We start from the raw sequence: 20,647 nt of genomic DNA, 5'->3' as shown, positions 1-20,647 counted from the left end.
ACTGGAAAAGACCCTGATGCTGGGAAGGATTGAAGGCAGGAGGAGAAGGGGATGCCAGAGAACGAGATGGTTGGATGGCATCACCAACTCGATGGACATGAGTTTGAGCAAGCTCCGGGAGTTGGTGATGGACAGGGAAGTCTGTGTGCTGCAGTCCATGGGGCTGCAAAGAGTTGGACACGACTGAGCGACTGAACAACAACAACAAAGGCTTTATCATGTCCATCTGACAGATGCAGAAATAGGCCCTGAGAAGTTAAGTAACTTGCCCAAGATCACACAGCTAGCATGGGAGCAGAGACAAGATCAAACCCAGGCAATCTGGTCAGAGAGCCTTATCCCTGAGTACCACCAGGCCCTCCACGGATGCCATAGTCTTCCTCGAATAGTGACTCTGCCTTGGAGAGCAAGCCTTCTTTGGAGGCTGGTGGGGCTGGATAATGCGGTGCAGTGGACGCTGTGTGTTTTGGAGAGCACTGTTTGTACTGCGCTGTCGTGTACACACACACACACACACACACACACACACACACACACACTTACACACACAGGCTAATGGCCAGCATATGCTTCGCTTCACCATATGAAAACATCCCTCCAAGGAGCTCCCTGCTCATTAGCAGCAGTTCCATCAGTGAACAAAAGGTCAGCCCAGGAGACTGTCCGCTCTATCTCCAGACGCAAGCACTTAGGGCTTAATGATGTGTATATTTTCATATGTGGGCAGTTGACATTCCCCATGTAAATTGTTTGCAATTTCTCAATGTGGACAGACCTGGTTTTCAGGAAAAGCTGAGCAAGAGAGGCAAGATACTCTGGAAGACAGGGGTCCCAGGGGGTCCCCTTCCTTCCAAATAGGTGGCTTCCGGCAAGGGGGGGTTGCTTGTCCTACCCATACCAGGTTGGAGGCAATTGTTTGTTGGGGGGCCAATTCATTTCTCCTCCAGGACAGGAACCAGGGAGGGGCACTCCCACGGCCATACCCTGGCCGCCCCTTGACCCATGACGAGGAGATCTGCGTCAATGGCGGGAAGCTCTGCACACGGGGCTGCCCAGGCCCAGCCGTGGGCGGGGGCAGGGGTGGGAATCAGCTTCTAACAGAGCCAGGGTCAGAGGCATCATGGGCGCCAGGGAGAGGGGCCGGCTGATAGCTACTGGCCCCTCCAGGCAACTTTTCCCATGAATTCATACTTTCCATCGCTCCCCAGAATGATGCCCTAGGTGGGCTTGTGGATGCTGAGTCTTAGGGAGCTCTTCAAGGGGCAGAAATGTTGTTTATTCCTGTCTCATCTTAATTGAGTAAAGCACTTGGCGAGTGGCTAGGACTCCCTACATGCCCGTAGACAGAACAGTTCATAAACAGATGACCTGAGGTTCAAATCCAGGCCTGTGCAGCTCCAAGACCTGCTATCTCTCCACCCTTCTTCACTGAAAAGAACTTACAATGTGCTCTGAACACAGTAAATGCTCGAAACATTTGTTCACCAAATGTGTGTGCACATGCTCATTCAAAGCAGAAGTGCCTTCATGAGGTCATCTGGTCTACCTCCTGCCTTTGGGCCAACTGGGCCAATCAGTTCTTGGGGATTTTCTTAGTTACAACTGGTTGGAATGTTTGTTTGGGGTAGAAACTGTGGACTGGAGGCTTGAGGGTGGCTGGGGGTAGGGCTGGGGGTGGGGGACCTGGAACTGCCTTGGGAGAAGCATCTTGATTCCTGAGCCCATGTAGAGCTGTGTCTCTGACAGTTTCATTTAACCGTATCCCCTGACCCTTTCAATAAATTCCTCCTTTGAGCAACTGGGAGTTAAGTATCTGCCACTTGCCACCAAGACTCCAGACAAATTCACCATCTGTAAAATCAGGAGTTGGGCCTGGTGGTGAGGAGGACCCTCCAAAGTCTACCTCTCCCCCTCCCCTCCCTCTTCTGTCCCCAACTCAAGTTGGCTGGTCCCGAGTTCCATTAAAAACTAACTCAGCTCAGCCTGCCTGACGCTAGGAACAGGAATTGGGTGAAGAAAGCAGGAAGCGAAGGAGGTGGGCAAAGCAGGGCTCATTCCAACCCCCAAATCCCGGCTGCAAATGAAACCTGCTTATACAATCACAGCCGGCAGACAACGGAGCGAGTTTGCCGATCGGCAGCCTTGGACAACGTTTCACTCCAGGGTTGATTTAAGGTCTGGCTGACAGGAAGAGAAAGCGCCATTCTTCCACCTTTTAATCAAAACCTTCAGTGCCGTGTGGAGAAGGGAGGGGCTGCGGAGCCTGGGTCCATCTGGAGTAGTTCGTCTTCCGCACCCTCCAGGCAGCAGGCACGATCCAACGAGCCCCAGACAAGAATAGAACCAAAGGGAAAGGCAGGGTTTGGTTATCTTGGTCGTTGGAAAAGTGAACCAGCCCAGCCAAGTGCTCTCGACCAAAAGGGCTTTGAGACTATGGCTCCCGGGCCCCACTAGGCCAGACAACTGCATCCTGCGACTCTCGGCCCAGACACGAGCTCCTCCCCGGGTGTCCATGTGGGCAGCAAGGCTGCTGGACCACGTGGCCTGAGCACCGCATGCCAGATGCAGCCCCCGAGGGCAGAGACACATGCTGGACAGGCAGCTGGTGGCTGGTGGTCCTTGGGGTGGAAGCTGGGAAAATGACAAGTCTCTTGGCACCTCTCTTACACTCTCAGGAGAGGTGAGGCTTGCTGCTGGCCATTAGGTGGGCGTGGTCTCCATTCAGAAGTAATTCACCCCAAAGCAGAGGGAGCTGAAGCTCTGGGGCCCCTTACCTGCAGTCCGGGGAGCTACTGAGTGTTCTCTGCGGGAGAGAAAGTAAGTCTGCACAAGTGCTTCCAGGAAATGGAGATCTCAGGTGACAAGAACTGAATCTCCAAGGCTGCAGGCGTCCGTTGTGATTTCTTTTCTCATTCTCAGGAAATACTCACTTTGGTACCTAATGTTCTGTTCTTTCTTCTTAAAAAAGACTCTCCCCCAACATTATTTAAGCTTCAGCCACCACAAAACCTGGATCTTCCCTTGTCTCTGACAGACAGCACTCAGTCTTGAAGGGAACTTTCTCCAGAGAGGCACTCAGGGATCCACCTCCTGCCTGACGGCCACTCTGTGCCTTTATCTTTCTGTGATAAACAGCCAAAGACCCAGAGTCTGAGGGGCTCACAGGGCTTCTCTGGGGCTTCTCGTGGCTGGAGAAGGTGAAGAAGGCCATTGCACTGACAGTGTGGTGGGAAGTAGCCCAGTGTCCTTTGTAAGGCCCGTGGTTCCATTATGACGCAGACAGAATACACGGCCACCCTGGTGATCTCCTTAAGTCTTTGGGCAATGATCTCTCATAGCAGTTCGGGGCTGACCCTGGGTTTAGCTGGTTACTCTGCCATGCCAGGAAAATATTGCAGGGGACAGGAGCTGCCTCCGTGGGCAGATTAGAGGTGCTCGGTGCTATGGCAGATACAAGTCAGGAAGCAAGGAGCCCTCTGTTTCTCCCACAAGGGTCCGAGCTGACTCCATCCATCCGCTACCTCAGCTTCCCTGAGTGTCCGTTCTGTGCCCAGGTCATGCGCTACACCCCAGTGACCTCATAAACTGACTCACTTGGCCAGTGGCAGGAGCTCAAGGCTGGTAGGGAGTGAGGGTGGCCAAGTGTGGTGTGGCCTCTCAGCCCCTAGAAGGACGAGCTCAGAGAGGTGACCTCATGGCCAAGGTGAGGTCTTATCAAGGCTCAGAGGATGAAGGGGATGTGGCCGGACAATGAGAAGACCAGCGCTCTGAAAGAATCCTAACCCTGACTCTAACACTTCCCAGGTAGAGCTAGTGGTAAAGAACCTGCCTGATCCCTGGGTCAGGAAGATCGCCTGGAGAAGGGCATGGCAATCCACTCCAGTATTCTTGCCTGGCAGGCTACAGTCCATAGGGTTGCAGAGTTGGACACAACTGAAGTGACTTAGCACGCACACAACCCTAACCCTATGGCAAAACCGACACTTTTCTGGACAAATTTAAGATGGCAGAGAGCAGGTTCTCAGAGACCATCCACGGGTGAAGGGCTGCAGAGTCAGGAAGTCTTCTGAACAAGTAGGCCCTGCATGAGGTCCCAGCCCTTTCTGAGGGTGCCCCTGCTGACCTGGTCCCCCAGGTCACAAAGTGTCACATTCTTTGTGTCAGCAAAGTGGTGAAACGCAGCCCTCACCCTCCAAGGAGGGAAAAGCAGACTGGGCTGTAAACCGTCTTGTCCCTTACATCCTTTGCTGTTTTTAAGTGGCTTCGCAGAAATCAGGATGAAGGATTTTTTAGAGGTCAGGAAGTGAGAGCATTTTTAAACACTGGTAGAATTTAGCCAGAGGCTCTGAGAGCTGGGCAACTTTAATGAGAAAGAAAGGAAAACACATAAGTGGCCCTGACCCAGACCTTGACTTTTTTACGTCAAAAGCAAAAACGGATAATTAACAAAATGAAACGTGCCTGGACGTTGGAGCGAGAGGCCAGCCGGGCTCTGTCAACTTGATAATCCCGGGTCAAGAACTGCGGGCCCAGAGCTCGCGTTGGGAGATGACTCGGTGTTTACACAGGCTGAGGGCTGGCGCTCAGGACCCAGAGAAGCAGGCTTTTTCCTGGCGAGGGGCTTGGATCCAGCCACCTCCGCTCTGGGTCAGGATGGTCACGTGCAGGTAATTCACAAGCAGGGCCCGGGTCCGACGGGGCCGGGGTGCAGAACGCGCACAGCCGGGGGTGTCTCATTCCTTGCGCGTGAGTCGCCAATGTTCCATCTTCCAGGACACCCTCCAGTCCACAGACTCCAGGCGGCTTCAGCGTGAAGCTGTGTTGCAAATACCTTGGCCCAGGAAGACATTTCTCCAGTGAAGATTTCATTCCAGGCGGCTCAGGAGTGAAGGAGGGCAGGCATCTTTCAAGATCCTGGGAAACTCGACTGAAACTCCCGGATGTCATTTCTCTGCCCAAGATCCACGGTCAGAGAGACCAGTGTCTGCCCATCCAAGGCAGTGCTGAGGGCGGGGAGGCTGTCCTCAGGAAGCCTGCGGCTGGCTTCCCTGTCTCCAGCCACTCTCTAAAGAGGAATTCTGGGAAGGAAATACCACACACACAGGAATGGGGGTCAGAGGCAGAGCCGGCTCCACCAGCATCAAAGGAGACTCCCATTTTCTGCCCTGGAAGGTCACAAGAAAGGAAGAGGAACTTGGACAGGCATGCCCCGGCCTGCCGTGAGGAGCCCCGAGACAGCAGGCTGAGGACAGACGGCGTGTTTTCCAGGGAAGTTGGCGGGGAGAAATAAATGGGTCTGTCTGAGGGACAATTACACAGCCATTGAAAACGCTGTGCAGAGAGTCTGGGGCAGGAGAAAATGCTAATGACAAGGCACAAAGGTTGGGCGTCAGGAAGTGGATCACGCATAGGAGGGTCCAGCCTGTCCACACAGCCTTCAGCCCACCTGCCACCCCCACCCCGACTCACTCCTTCATGAAGCAGCTCAGAAGGTGACGTTGGTCAACCTCTGACAAGATGACACAGTGGGAAGGAAAGCTTTCAGGTTCTAGAATCAGACAGACCAGGGTAACATCTCATCATCACTCTTTTTCTGTTGGTCTTTTTCTTTACTTGTGGTCAAATAGACATAATGGAGAGATTACCATTTTAACCATTTATAAATAGACATTTCAGCAGCATTGATTACAGTCGTAATGTTGACTGTTGCCATCTTTTCTCAAACTTTCTTATCATCCCAAACAGAAACTCTATACCCATTAAGCAATAACTCCCCGTCCCTTCCCCTGAATCTCTGGTAAGCTTTAGTTTTCTTTGTCTCAATGAATTTGCCTACTATAGACATTTCACATAAGTGGAGTCATACAAATATGGCCTTTTATGTCTGATTTCTTTCACTTGGGCTTCCTGTGTGGCTCAGCTGGTAAAGAATCTGCCTGCAATGTGGGAGACCTGGGTTCTATCTCTGGGTTGGGAAGATCCCCTGGAGAAGGGAAAGGCTGTCCACTCCAGTTTTCTGGCCTAGAGAATTCCATGGGCCATATAGTCCATGGGGTCGCAAAGAGTCAGACATGGCTGAGCGACTTTCACGTCTTCATTTCACTTCTTCTTTCACTTAGCCTAATGTTTTCAAGATTCATTCACGCTGTAGCAGGTGTCAGGGCTTCACGACTATTTATGGTTGAATAATATTCCATTGTATGACAGACCTCATTTTACTTATCCATTCATCCGCTGATGAACACGGCTTGTTTCTACTTTTCAACAATTGTGAATAATGCTAGTATGGATATTTGCATAGAGGTATCTGTGTTGGTCCCTGTTTTTAATTTTCCCAGCTTTACTCTTAATGAAGCCCTTTTTCCAAGGTAAAACAAGGACAGTTGTGTCTACTACACAGGACTGTCATGAAGACAGCATGCAATAAAGGTATAAAACACGCAGACAATTGTGTCTACTACACAGGACTGTCATGAAGACAGCATGCAATAAAGGTGTAAAACACACAGCATACTGTAAGTGCTAAAACAATGTTGCTTAGGACTTCCGTGGTGGTCCAGTGGTTAAGACATTGCCTACCAATATAGAAGGTGGGGGTTCGATCCCTGGCTGGACATGCCTTCATGATCAAAAAACCAAAGCATAAAACAGAAGCAATATTGTAACAAATTCAATAAAGACTTTAAAAACAGTCTATGTTTTAAAAAAAAATCTGGAAAAAAAGGTTTTCAAAAAAATAAAATAATGTTACTTTGCCCCGCCACCCTCATTAATATCCACCCTTAGTAAAGGAGTGTGAGAGGGTTAGATTCAGTGATACCCTCAAGGGCTGTGCTGGGCTAAATCTCTTTAGTTGTGCCACCCTAAGGACTGTAGCCCACCAGGCTCCTCTGTCCATGGGATACCCCAGGCAAGAATACTGGAGTGGGTTGCTGTGCCCTCCTCCAGGGGATCTTCCTGAGCCAGGGATCGAACCCACAACTCTTTCATCTCCTGCTTTGGCGGGCAGGTTGTTTACCACTAGCCCCACCTGGGAAGCCACCTACACTTAAACAGGGGTCTTCTCAGTTTTGCACTGCATTTAGACAAGTACTGATCCAAAGAATGAGAGTCTCCCAGGAGTCCAGGCCCTGCTGCAGGCCAACTGGGGTGGGAGGCGGTAAACGAAGCCAGGAAACTTTCCTTTTTGTGTCTCTGTGCCATCCTTCTAGCACAGGGGAGTGGGAAGCCTGGTGAGGAATGTTTCAGTTTCCTCTTCCAGCTGTCTGACCCTCAGGGACCTGGCTCCTCGTGGGCCTCAGTTCCCTCATCTAGGGAATGAGGAGTCTGACTTCGCCCAGTAGTTTTAAAAAACTGGGTTCCAAAAAGTCATAAGTGTTCTTCTAAAAGCCAGGGCCCACGATTGAGAAGAGAGCCAAAGGCCTGCTCAACCACAGCAGATCCACACATCTTTGCATCAGGAATTCTACAGCTGAAACTGTGGCCAGGCCCTGGACTGGGCGGCCCCTGAGATCCCCGGAGGCTGGAGCATACTCTAGGCAGCATCGTCTCTTTCCCTTTGGGGTGAACTGGCAGAATGGTCCCTGAGAATGGGCTATAAGGGTCATCTCCCAGCGCACCAGGACTCCTGGAGGCCCAGTCCTTCATTCTGAGCATGGCTGAGCAGCAGGGGCCCTCCACAGGGAGCCATGTAGTGCTGGTGGCTGCAGAAACGACCCAGGAGCCCTGCTGCTCTTCAAAACAGCACCCTAGCTCCCTGCTCACTAATAGTTCTTCAATCAAGAGGAAGTGTGAGTGGAGCCCAAGGCAGGAGCCAGGTTGGGTTCTTAGGAGAGCAGGACAGGGAAGGGTCAAGAGCATAGACTCTGAAGTCTCGGCTTCCTTCATGCCAGCTGTGTGACCTTGAGCAAGTTACTTAATCTCTCTGTGTCTTCATCTCCTCATCTTTCAAATGGAGATAATAATTCATGGGGTAGATGCGAGGATTAAGTGAGTTATTTAAAGCTCTAAGAACAGTGTTTGGCTCAGAGTAAGAGCCGTTCCCAGGAAGTTCCTTTCTCAAGTTCTCTTCTCAATCTTCTTCCACCCTTGAGGCTTTCTGTAGTGCTGTGGTAGGAAGTGGGAAAACCCAGGGTGCATGTCCCACTGGTCCAGCTGTCCTTCCAGCCCAACTGGCCACCGAGTCAGGCCCTGCCCAGGAGGGGTTCAAGCCCAGGTGGATCCTGAGCTGACCATATTACTGACAACAGGATGGAGATGCTGATCTGGGTGCTTGGGAGACAGACAAGAGTCAAGTGATCTTAGCAGAGACGAAAAGCTGGCTCCAAGGCCCTGGCTTGGAGCTCAAACCCCATGGAAGACATGGCAGGCAGTAGGAAGGGCGGCTTTAGCCAAAGCTGCCCATATTCTGTGGTCTTGGTTGCCCTGGAGACCAAGCTTTGGTTAGATGGTTAGGCTGATTCTGAGCCAGCTCCTCAAGGACCCAGACCCCAGGAAGGGAGATTCAAGAGTGAGCCCCACTTCTAGTCCAGTGCCCTTTGCTTTAGGTCATGCTATCTCTTCCAACAACAAGCCAGCATTTGTCAAATGCATCACAGTTAGGAGGCAGACAGCCCAGCATGTTCCAAAGGTGATGAAGTGGTCTCAGCCTGGAGGTGCAAGGACACAATGAAATAACATTGAATCACTCAGTGAAAAAAGTATCCCCTTTCCAGTTTTCCTTCCAGTCCTCCATCATCAGGAAGAGAGTCTCAGCGTGATGCTACTCGCCATCTTGCTAACTTGTCTCTAACACTTGCTACTTTCCCTTCAAAACAGACAGAAAGCTCAGAGCCTTAGATGAGAAAATAGCACCCATCTAGGATGTCACGTCAAATTTTCCTGTTATCTTTATGTACAACAAACCAATACCGGCTTTCCAGGCCATTCCAGATAACAAATTTCCTTTTGAAACATTTAAGTTAAAATATGAGTTGATTTAAAGAAAAAGGAGCCCACTTGAGCGCCACTGCTATCATCCCCCTACTCAGATGGGGAAACTGAGGCTCCAAGGATGCCCAGCTGGAAAGTGGCAGAACAGGTTCCATGTGCCCCTGAGGACAAAGGTTGAAGCCTCTGACTGCCCCAGAGGCCGAGGAACTGTCCCCTACCAGGAAGCCAGCCTGCTTGCACTAGCTGGGATCCCATGCTGCAGCTTGGATAGAGTAGGAGGAGGCGCCAGTGAAGTGAGGCTGTGAGAAGGAGGGCCGGAGAAAGAGGAACTTGGAGTAATTATTATTTCCTTTCATTCAAGCTCCTTACTTTATAAAAGGTGGATGTTTTCCGGAGAGCCAAACAAGCACTAGGAATAGATTTCTTTTGTGCAGCAACTCAGGCTGATGGGTAATTTCCCCTTTAACAAGAACAAACTGCCCTGCTTAGCCTATCATTGTTCACAGAGACAAAGAGGCCTGCATCTGTGGGCCCTGCCAGCAGACCTCCTGCAAGAAATGCCCTCCAAGCACTGCCTGCTCCAGGGCTTTCCCGGCATCCCACAGAGGATGCCAAGCTGGTTCATGTCAGAAGCCTGTCCCAGCCCACCCGCCCACTTCATTGGTCAGAAGAAGCCCATGCAGGCCCCTTGAACAGGACCCCTTGCCAGGTCTGAGCTTCCCCTGGAATCCAGGGATACTTTCTAGCAAAACCACATTGAAACTGGGCGCCACCTGCCTGGCCTTAGTAGCCGGGGTGGATCCCTGGCACAGTTGCTCATGGGCCCTGTGAATAATTAAATGAACTAGAGCAACATGTTCTACAAGCAGCATTACCAAAGTAGGATCCTAAGGAGTTCTTTCTAAGCCCTGCCTCTGCTATTCCGAACCAACCTCTCTTCCCTTCTCAAACATCAGGTGCCTGGTCTATAAAGTGGCTACACTAATACCCATCTCGGGGAGTTGCTAGAAATATCCAAGAGCAGGTGACTGTACTGCTGGACCCAGAGGGCCTAAAGAATAGCGTCATGCCAACCAGGAGCAGGGCTGGAGTGCTAGTGAAGGACCAGATCTGGCCCTGTTCTTCGTAACAGGTTCTGAGAGATTTATGGGCCTAATGTTTCTCCATATACACCCTAATCCTCGAAAAACTGAGGCCTGGGCTTCCCTCGGTGGTAGCCTACCCTCGGTAGCTCGGTGGTAAAGAATCCAAGCTGCCAAGGTAGGAGACACGGGTTCAATCCCTGATCTGGGAAGATTCCACATACTGCAGAGCAGCTAAGTCCGTGCACCACAAATTTGAGCCTGTGCTCGAAAGCCTAGAAGCTGCAACTATTGAACTGCAACTACTGAACTACTGAAGCCTGCACACCCTAAAGCCTGCGCTCTACAAGAGCAGTCACCGCAATGAGAAGCCCGCACACCGTAACTCTAGAGTAGCCCCTGCTCACCGCAACTAGGGAAAAAGCCTTCACAGCCACAAAAACACAGCACAGCCAAAATGAATAAAATTATTAAAAGAAAACAGGCCTTTCTACAAGGACAGATAAGACAACATGAAAATAAGTCATTTAGAAACAAGTAACAAAAATGAATCTGAATGTCGTCAAATGAAAAATCTTCGTGTTTCAAAGGCCACCATCAAGAATGTAAAAAGACAACCCACAGAATGAGAGAAAATGTTTGCAAATCATCTGATAAAGGACTTGTACCTAGAACATAAAAAGAACTCTCAGGATTCAACATTAATAAGATGAACAACCCAATTTAAAAATGGGCAAAGGATTTGAATAGACTTTTCTCCAAAGATGATATACGAACGGCCGATAAGCTCATGAACAGGTGCTCATTAGTCATGAGGGAAACGCAAACCTAACCCCAATGAGATACCACTTCACACCCACTGGAATTATTACAGAAACAAAACAAAATAGAAAATACCAAGTGCTGGAGAGGATGTGGAGAGATTGGCACCTTCATAACCTGCTGGTGGGAATGTCAACTGGTGTAGTCACTTTGAAAACAATCTAGTTACTCCTCAACTGATTAAATATCAAGTTACCATGTGACCCAGCAATTCCAGTCCTAAGTATATAGCTAAGAGAAATGACAATACATGTTCATGCAAAAACTTGTGCGTGGATGGTCATAGCAGCATGATTCATAATAGCCCCAAAGTAGAAATGTCCCAAGTGTCTGTCAATTGATTAGGAGATAAATAAAATGGGGCTTATCCATAATGGAATATTATCTATCCAGTCATAAAAAGAAATGAGAAATACTGATACTCACTACAACATGGATGAATCTTGAAAACATACTAAGCGAAAGAAGTCAGATACAAAAGTCCATATATCACATGAATTTAATTATATGACATGTCCAGAATAGGCAAATCCACAGAGACAGGAAGTAGATTGGCAGTTGCCTGGAGTGGGAGGCATGGGAAATAGGAAGTGATGCTAATGGGAATGGGGTTTTTGTTGGGAGAGATAAATGTCCTGAAATCAGATAGTAGTGATAGTTGCACAATTCTGTGACAATTTTAAAAACTACTGACCTCTGTATTTTAAAAGGGTGAATTTTGCGATGTGTGAATTACATCTCCATAAGCTAGTATTTAAATTCTTTTATTTTCATTGTATTTATTTTTATTTTTTTGGCCATGCCGCAGAGCGTGTGGACTCTAATTCCCCAACCAGGGATCAAACCCTCAATCCCTGCACTGGAAGCACGGAGTCTTAACTGCAGGACTGGCAGGGAAGTCTCCATAAACTCGTATGTTTTAAATGCTGTCTGTAGTGCTGAATGCTGTGTAATACTCTTTTCAGAATCACTTACTATTACTTATTATTATAATTAGGAGTATTTCCCGGTCCACCCCTAGCTCAGAGCAACCCTGCCCCCTTAACACCTGCTACAGGTATCACCTCTGATCTGCAGATGCCTGAAAGGTGAGCTGCCTGGGTCTCAACAGAGCCCAACGCACGTCTGATTCAACCAGTTCTGGGCAGCTCCTCTGAGCTGACAAGCCTAAGAATATCTATGGGCCACGCCATGCTCATGACTGCCTCACCAGCACTAGAAATAAGCCTGCCAATAGACAACGTTTTCAGCTTGGGGGCTGGGCAGAGACGTGTCACATGGAGACCAAGGCATTTAAAGCTCATGTGCTTCCCTCATTTGTCCCTTCCCTTTTGGTGATGGACACACAAAAGCAGCCAGGCCCCCTAGTCTTTACCCATAAGAGACTTGGTCAGAGTGTGCATGAAATAGAAATTTTTGGTGTGTGAAGCCCCTGAGATTTGGGGTTTGTTTGTTGTGGCGACTAGCATTAATCATCCTGACTAAGGCATTGCATTTGAAAGAGTCCAGCCTCTCTGGCCAGCCCTCTGAGGCTGGGGGCCCCCTGGACCCCTTCTTGGCCTCTCAAAGCTCCACAGCTGGAGCTCATGTCTAAATGATTTCGTCATTCAACGGCCTGATTTTGAAAAACACAGACCAGGGCGGGGAAAGTCAGAGGAGAGCCACCACCGAGGGAGGGTCCTGTGAGTACCAGCTCCTGGGCTCTGTCCTGGCTCTATTTATGACCCTCAGGGCGACCCAGTCCACTTGACAAGAGGAGCAGCCTGAGGTTCCAGAAGGTTAAGGAACTTTCCCAAGGCCGCTCAGCTAAAAGAGACCATGTCTGGCTTCCAACCCAGGTCTACCTGGTTCTAAAACTCGCCTCCTCACAGCACTCTGCTGCCTTTGAGTCAGATCTCAATAGCGTTCAGCCCATCCCAAAGCCCACCCCAGGCTGGCGTCCTCTAACCGCCTCCAGAGCAAAGCTGGCCACATGTGGGCAACTGACGCAGGATTCTGGGCAGCATCCAATGAGTGGACTTCATCCCTGGGATGGACGCCTTCAAGTCAGGGTTTGGAGAGAGAGAGAGAGATTTCGGCTCCAGGAGTGAGTTTTGACTTTGAGCAGGGATGTGCCAGCCAGACTCCCAGCAAACACCCCCTGTCAGACTCTGGGGGACACGAGCCAGCCCAGTGTCAGCTCCCCAGAAAGAGATCTGAGTGGGCAGAAGGGAGGGGCCCACGAAGGGAAGCTTGTTGGGTCCCCTCCTGCCTCATTGAAACCAACTCACAATGAATGACAGACATGTGTCCAGCGCTGTGCGGGGTGGGGTTGGGGGGGTGGGGGGGTGGGGGTGTGGGTAGAGGGGACACACAGAACACATGCCATCATCTCTGCCCAGAGAGCTAATAGCCTAGCCACCGTCCTGGGCATCCTGCCTTTCCTGGGGGCACCCGCCCCCACTCAGTGACTCAAGGTGGAAAGCAGGGACTCCTCTTGCCCCCTCTCCTCACTTCCCACACCTGACATTTCCCAAGGCCCTGGTGTCTCTTTATGTCCCAGGATAGCCTCCTGCTTTCAGTCCTCCTCCTCCCCTTCCTCCGCTACCTGAGGGGCAGAGAGACCAACCGTGGCATTCAGAGCCCTCGGGGCTCCCTGCTGCCCTTAGGATGGTGCAAACTCTCCACTGTGATTTTCCAGGCCCTGCCTCCCAGAAGGTCCCTGTCCCCCAACCTCTTCACTTCTGTAACACTGACCTCCCTGCCAGCACACATCCGTTCCCCTCTACGCACGAAGGCCTCTCACCCACAACACTTTTGACATTTCGGGCCCAGATAATTCTTAGCTGGGAGGGGCCATCCTGTGCCTTGCAGGACATTCAGCTGCATCTCTGGCCCATGTGTATTAGATGCTAGGAGCACATTCCCTATTCGTGTCAATCAAAAAGACCTCCAGACTCTGCCAAACGCCCCCAGGTGAGAGCCCCTGCTCTGGACCTTTGCACAGGAAAGGCCCTTCTCCTTTCTTTTCATTTGCACCTGACTTCCCCATCAGCACATGGAACTTTGGTTCAGCTGCATCAACTGTCAGAAGCCTTCCTGGCTCGCCCAGGCTCGCCTAGGACAGCATCCCCCCCGCCCTCCTCACTTCCCGGTGCACCGTCCACCACTGCTCTTGTGACACCGCATTCGACCCATCTGGTGATGCACTGTCACCCCCTCTGTAAGGGGGGCTCCTCCCCACCTCTCCGGCTGTGGAAGCCCCGACCCCAGGGACCTGCAGAAGCACAACAGAGCAGCAGGTAGGAGCGACGGCTTCTGACCGGAGGCAGGGAGGGCTCTGTGCGATGCAGCAGAGACGCAGAAGGAGAAAGATTAGAGTCGGGGCCGCGCCTTCCAGGTTGGAGGCCTTGCCGGGAACAGCCCAGACAAAGGCGACCAGTTAGGCATGTCAAGATGAGACTGGGAGGTGGCGGCTGGAGCTCCCAGCGTGCAGAGTCTGGGAGCGAAAGCTGGAGGCCAGGTCGTGAAGACCCCCGGAGGTGTTCTGCAGCCCCAGATGTATTCAGCAGGATGTGAAATTAGGGAAGTGTGGGCAAGTCTGGGAAATGCTTTGGTAGCAGTTGAGCTGGTTTCTTTACCTTAGGACTTCTCAAGAGCCTTTAATGTGCTCACAGGCCGGGTAAATCTTTACAAGGGAGAGATGCGGCAAAAAGTCATGTCCACAAGTAACTGACCACAGAGGTGCTTTTTCACAGTTCGGTTCAGTCGCTCAGTCGTGACCAACTTCTCTGTGGTCCCAGGGACTGCAGCATGCAGAGCCCTTGGGGCCCCCCACTGCCTTTAGGAAGGACAGGCCTCCCTGTCCATCACCAGCTCCCGGAGTCTACTCAAACTCATGTCCACTGAGTCGGTGAGAGTCGTTTTTTTCACAGATCCTCTGAAATGATCACTGTCCCACAGTCTGTTGTTGCTTAGTTGCTGAGTCATGTCCAACTCTGCGACCCCATGCCCGCCAGGCTCTTCAGCCCATGGGATTCTCCAGACGAGAATCCTGCAGCGGGTTGCCATGCCCTCCTCCAGGGGATCTTCCCAACCCAGGGATTGGTCATGTGTCTCTTGCATTGGCAGGAGAATTCTTTACTGCTGAGCCACCAGGAAAGCCTGGTCTACCCTTGGGAAAATGCTGCTTGGAGCCAAGACATGAGTTGCACCTTGAGAAGGAGTGCGAGGTAAAGACTATCTGGGTTTGGGGACAAGGGTCCTGGGGGTCATCTGGAGGCCTCAGAGCTGGGGCTGGGGCTTCAGCCACGTGGCTCCTCTCCCAGCCCCTGGGGCATCTGCAGTCCTGAGAAGGAACACAGACTCCTACCAGAGTGGCTGCAGGAAAGAACCAGGCAGGCAGCGCAAAATTTATTATAGGAAAACAGTCAACCCCCAGACCACTTGGACCACCTCCCCCAGGCCCCTGGGCCATAACATATGGTGTGGTTTAAATTTCTAAAATTGAGGAGTACTTAAGGAAAAAATGTTGGCAAGCTCTGAGCACTTGTAAAACCGTCTGAGCTGAGGGGGGAGGCTGGGCCCCAGCCCTCCAGCAGACGCAGGCACCACGAGGCAGGGGCAGCGAGGTCTGGAGGGGCCCAGACCGGGGTCCACGAGCAGAGGCTTCTGGTCAAGCTGGCCGGTGGGGAGAGAGGGAAGTGACCCCCTGCAGCAGCCCTAGGAGGGGCTGAAGGAGCCAGCAAGGCTGGCCAAGGAACCACCTCATCCTCAGCACAGATCCCAGCCAGACCAGCAGATTTGGGGGTGGGGGGGTCACTGGGGGTGGGGTGGGGGTCACTGGCGAGGTGGGGTGCAGACACTCTCTGTGCTGCCATCTAAGCATCTGGGTGCAGTTTGTGTAGGGACCTGGGTCTCTAGGTCTGTTTCTGGCAGCCCTGCAGACAGAGCATGAAGTCGGGTGTGCCCAGGGCCACGCCTTGTGCAGAGCGAGCCAGCCCTGTCCAGCATCTGAAAGAGCTGATGAACATGAATCCTCTTGCTTCTGAAAAGTGCAAAGGCCCTGGGGTGCCTGCCATTCCATTAAGAGGCGTGTAGGATTACGATGGAAGCAGAAGCAGAGAAACAGCGGAGGGAAGCAACGGGGGTCTGGCTCAGCAGAAGCAGGAGGAAGTCCCACAACGGACATCCTCTGGGGTGGGGCTGGGCCAGTGGCCGGCAGGCCAGCACAGCTGCGCCAGGCAAGGGCTCAGTGCAGCCCGAGGGGCCCGCATCACATGCATGGGCGCCTGGGACGTCCCTAACATCATCAGGGGCAGCGAGGGTTGAGGTGGGAGCAGAACTGCCAAGGACCCCTGGGGCCCTGCTGAGAACGACGAGGTGGGGCTTACCCTTCTCAAGGGACTTCCATGCCGTGTGGATAAAATGTATAAGACTGTGCAGAAACCATCCATAAGTGCAGAGAGGGGAGAAGGCCGGGTTGTAAACGTGGAAGGAGCTACTGTGGGTTTAACCCCCTTGTGAATGCCTTCAACAGTAGGTGTGGGGGGGGCAGGTGTTCAGTGGCCCACTTGTCACCAGAGGAGCTCTGTGTGAGCTGGAATCCTTCTGTTCACAGTCCTACCTCTGTCTCCTGAGCGGAAGTCAGGAGTGGCTGCAGCAGCCCTGATTCACCGCCTCCAGCGTCAGGGCCACCATGAATGCGTACAGGCCATGGGGGTGGCCCCACGCCCCAGGGGAAGTCAGGGTGACCCCCTCGCCCTTCAGCATACCCCAGAGCACTTCGGAATACTCAGCATTATGCTCTGTGTTCAGTCAATGTTACCTGTGCCCATTCAGCTTCAGCCAGGCCCTCCTCCTAAGCACTCCTGGGCCCTTCCATTCTCACCAACCTCTTAAGACACACATCTGCCACGCCCTCTCTTCTGGGTACTCTGACCCCTACTTCAGTTGAGCCTTCACCTGTCCTGCCACAAATGCCTGGGCATGGGCAGAGGGCAGCAAGAGTGCCCCTGAAGGGGACTGGGCCCCCAAGAAGCAGGCCTCCCCACTGCAGGCCTGCTCTGGCCTGGACCACCTGCCTTGGCCCTGCCAGGCTTGGGTACCTCTGAAGAGGATGAGAATTCTGAATCTGGAGACCAATGGCACCCCTGGCTGGGTGCTCCCCCTGGCCTGGCAAAGACCCGGGGGGCCCATATTCCTGGATTAAGGCCTCCCACTCCTCCTGCTGTGGGGTTTGGATAGCCTCTTACCTTTGGGGTGAGGTACTTGGTCATAATTTCCTTCCCTTTTTCTCCCAGTTTTTCATCCGGAGTAACTTCATATTCTGCCTAAAACAGAAGAAGGAAAAGAACAATAATAGATTTGCTCATGAGCATCTTACAATTGTAGAACCTTAGAGGCCCCTGGAGAAGACACCCTGGAGGCACATGACCGAACTCCTTCTTCGGCAGGACAGGAAGTGAGGCCCAGAGAAGGGAGGGGCCCTGGTGTCCAGTCCCGCCGGCTCTGCTCCACTGCGGACACGTGCTCAGAACAGCGGCAGCACACTGGGGTCACTGGAGAGCCAACGCTGGTGCTTGGACCCCGCCCCACACCCACAGAGTAAGGCCCTTTGGTGATGGCGTCAGGCATCCAGGCAGCTGGTGGAGAGAACCACAAGCTTAGGAAAATCAAAGGAAGCTGCTGGGAATTAACTAGAGCCAGCAAACTGGAAGGTCCTCAAGAGGCTGCCTGAGGTCACTCAGAACTTACATGCTGCATGACCCTGGACAGTTTCTTCAACCTCCATACAATGCAGATGGAAAAAGCGCCTACGTGTAGGGTGATTGTGCAGGGAAAACAAGACAAATCTGGGCACATAATAAATACTCAATTAACGGCTGCTGAATTTACCACCGTCGCAATTACTACACCTTGTAAGAGAAGACGATAATAAGCATGCTATAACTTTGACAGCTTTTCAGTTTACAAAGGGAACACACAGAGATTTTTCAGATGAACGTTATTTAAGCCCAGGTAGTGATATGACGGTAAAGAACCTGACTGCCGATGCAGGAGACATGGGTTTGATCCCTGGGTCAGGAAGATCCCCTGGAGAAGCGAATGGCAATCCACTCCAGTATTCTTGCCTGGAGAATTCCATGGACAGAGTAGCCTGGTGGGCTACAGTCCACAGTGTCCCAAAGAGTCGGACACGACTGAGCGACTGAGCACACGGTGACGCAGAAGGCAGGGTGGCAATCACAGCCCTTCATCCACATACAGAGAGCAGGGGCTTCAGCAGAGTTGCCCAGGGTCAATGGTGGGGAGGCAGCCGGCCTGGGACATGGACCTCCAAGCCCGGACCCCTTTCACAACACCACCAAGAAATTTAGGACCCAGATTGCTGACCATGACAGTGGGACCCGGGCTCTAAAGAAAGATGTGAGGCCTCAAAAGACGGACCATTTTATTTTCCCTGACCCCAAGTAAGGCTCCTTCACAGGCACTTGACCCACTTGCCAAGAGGATAAAAGGCTGCCTCGACTTAATGAAAAGCCTGGTGAGCTTGCCTTTCTCATTTCAACAAGGGAACTAATTGCAAATTGTTTATAACTGGTTCAAAATCCACCACTCAAGGATTTGTCAGCCTCCATCCAAAACTACAGCTATTTCCAAAGAGATAGGCAGTGGCGTCAGCACAGAGGGGCTGAAACTCCTTCCCCGGCCACCTCACTGTGGAGTTAGACCCCAATACTCACCCCCACCCACACTCCCGCCCCTGGGCTGGTTCAAAGCAGACTCTCAACTCAGTGTCTAGAGTCAGGTTTCTCAACAGGCCAGCCAGGAAGACCCTCCCGGGCTGGAGCTGCACCTCTCTGGGGCAGAGGGTTCTAGAACACAACTGCCCACCTACCTTCCAGGGGGGCAGAGAGAAGCTCCCAGTGTCCAGCTGCCCTGGGAGCCCCGCCTGGTGGTCTGGCTCTGTGGGAATTTATCCAGACTGCTTTGCAGGGCCCAGGCCACAGGCAAATGGCCGCCTACCTTTTGGGGGGTAACTCAATCCCATGCGGAACCCTGGATTTGCACCATCCCAAAATACCTCTGCAAAGGTGGCTCTATTTAACCAAACGGAGGCCTGAGGCTCACTAATCAGCCTCAATAGCCAGCTGAAAATATTACTGCTCTGGGTACTAAAACCCACGTTAAAAAAAATAACAACACTTTCAGGTCAGCTGCCTCCCAGCAGAGGGCCGGCTGGGCAGCTGGGCGCCAGGGTTCCACAGGGAGGCAGCCGGGAGCATGCCGGGACAGGCCTCCCCAGCCTGGGATCAAAAGGCCTTTCTTTGAGAGTCCATGTCAGGTCACCACCACTTGAAGAACATTTGTGTTGGGAGGCAGAAAACCAACAGAAGGCTTCCAGCTGGGCTTTCCGCACCGATTAAGTCACCTGGAGTGACAGGCCATGTCTCCACTGTGACCCCCGAGAGGGGCTCATGGGGGACCCGTCCTGAGAGGCCACCTACAGAGAAAAACACCATGGCGGCTCGGCCGGCCAGGCAGCGCTCAGGGCAATCACATGGACCTGGGACAGGGGACCACCCGGGAATCCGCTCCCGCGGGAGCACCCTTGCCCAGGTGGTGGGCAAAAGCTGCCGAAATCAGCTGAAGCCAGAAAACATAAGCAGCAAATAAGAAGTTGGGTTGGCCAGTGCTCTGTGACAACCTCAGAGAGGTGGGATGGGGTGGGAGGTGGGAGGTGGGAGGTGGGAGGTGGGAGGGCGGTTCCAGACGGAGGTGACATATGTATGCCTATGGCTGATTCATGCTGAGGGACGGCAGAAACCAATACAACATTGTAAGGCAATTACCCTCCAATTAAAAGTAAATAAATTAAAAGAAGTTGGGTTGGGCCAACAGCCTAGAATTTTACAATTAGAAATGGAAATGGCAGACGGTGACTTCAGTGAACAGAGAGGTAAACGACATGCCAGGATGACCTGTGACATCCATCCATAAGAGTTCCCTCCAACAAGGGGGTAGGCTTGTCCCCACCCCACCCCCCCAGCAGAGGGGACCCACACTGTCCTCCCTACTGTGTTGCCCACTTGAAACCTTCTCCTGCCCAGGGCTCAGCCCTAACGGCCAGAGTGCCAAAGAGCTCCTTGCCAATCCACTCGGAGAACACTTCTCTTCCCCAGATACATCCATGGTGCCAACCGAGGGAGGCATTTAATGAGCCTTCTCTCCGCATGGTGATTTATGCCAAACATAGAAATGGGCTTTAGGGAGGAGATGCTGTAACACAAAGCGCAAAATACGACACTGAGTTCAAGGCAAAAAGAATTATTTATATATCTGTGCCTGCCAAAAGGGTATAAACATCTGTGTACATCCTAGTTTATAAAGCCAATATTTCATTCTCTTGGCGAGCTCTAATTGCATCATCCATCTCAGAAAATGCTAATGAAAATATGTCCTCTATTAAACACATTTCTCTCAGATGAGTTTTTAAAAAAACATGAAGATTACAAACTGGTACAAGGGGCCCTGCCACGTTCTCACAGAAGCCGGCGCTGGTTTTTACAGAGCGGAGTCTGAGCCGAATTCCTCTCGGCAAGATGTCACCCCCCCTCCTCTCGGGAGCCCTTCTCCTGCCCTGGCAGGAAGATGAAGTCAGAGAGGCTTTGAGGTCTCGCCACCTCCGGCTTCTGTAATTACCGATGTGGTCAGCTTTTCCAGAGTCTTCGCGGCAGGGACAAGTGACGCGCCCAGCTGCTCCCCGTGGCCCTCTCTGGAGAAACACCCGGCTCCTCCCACACAGGCCTTGGCATCTTGCCGGTGCCAAC

General features: G+C 52.0%; 1 protein-coding gene across 3 annotated transcripts in view; it reads right to left on the bottom strand.

The window, feature by feature from the left end:
* The window catches only part of GRK5 (G protein-coupled receptor kinase 5), a 221,248-nt gene that overhangs the window by 32,124 nt on the left and 168,477 nt on the right, over positions 1 to 20,647 (bottom strand). For all 3 annotated transcript variants that reach the window (XM_065923425.1, XM_065923424.1, XM_065923427.1), the window contains exon 4: positions 17,069 to 17,146. In XM_065923425.1, the coding sequence (XP_065779497.1) occupies positions 17,069 to 17,146 (78 nt within the window). The remainder of the gene's footprint in view (positions 1 to 17,068; positions 17,147 to 20,647) is intronic.

This window comes from Muntiacus reevesi, chromosome 2, assembly GCF_963930625.1.
Source record: "Muntiacus reevesi chromosome 2, mMunRee1.1, whole genome shotgun sequence".
Classification (NCBI taxonomy): domain Eukaryota; kingdom Metazoa; phylum Chordata; class Mammalia; order Artiodactyla; family Cervidae; genus Muntiacus; species Muntiacus reevesi.
This window is presented reverse-complemented; position numbering and strand designations above follow the sequence as displayed.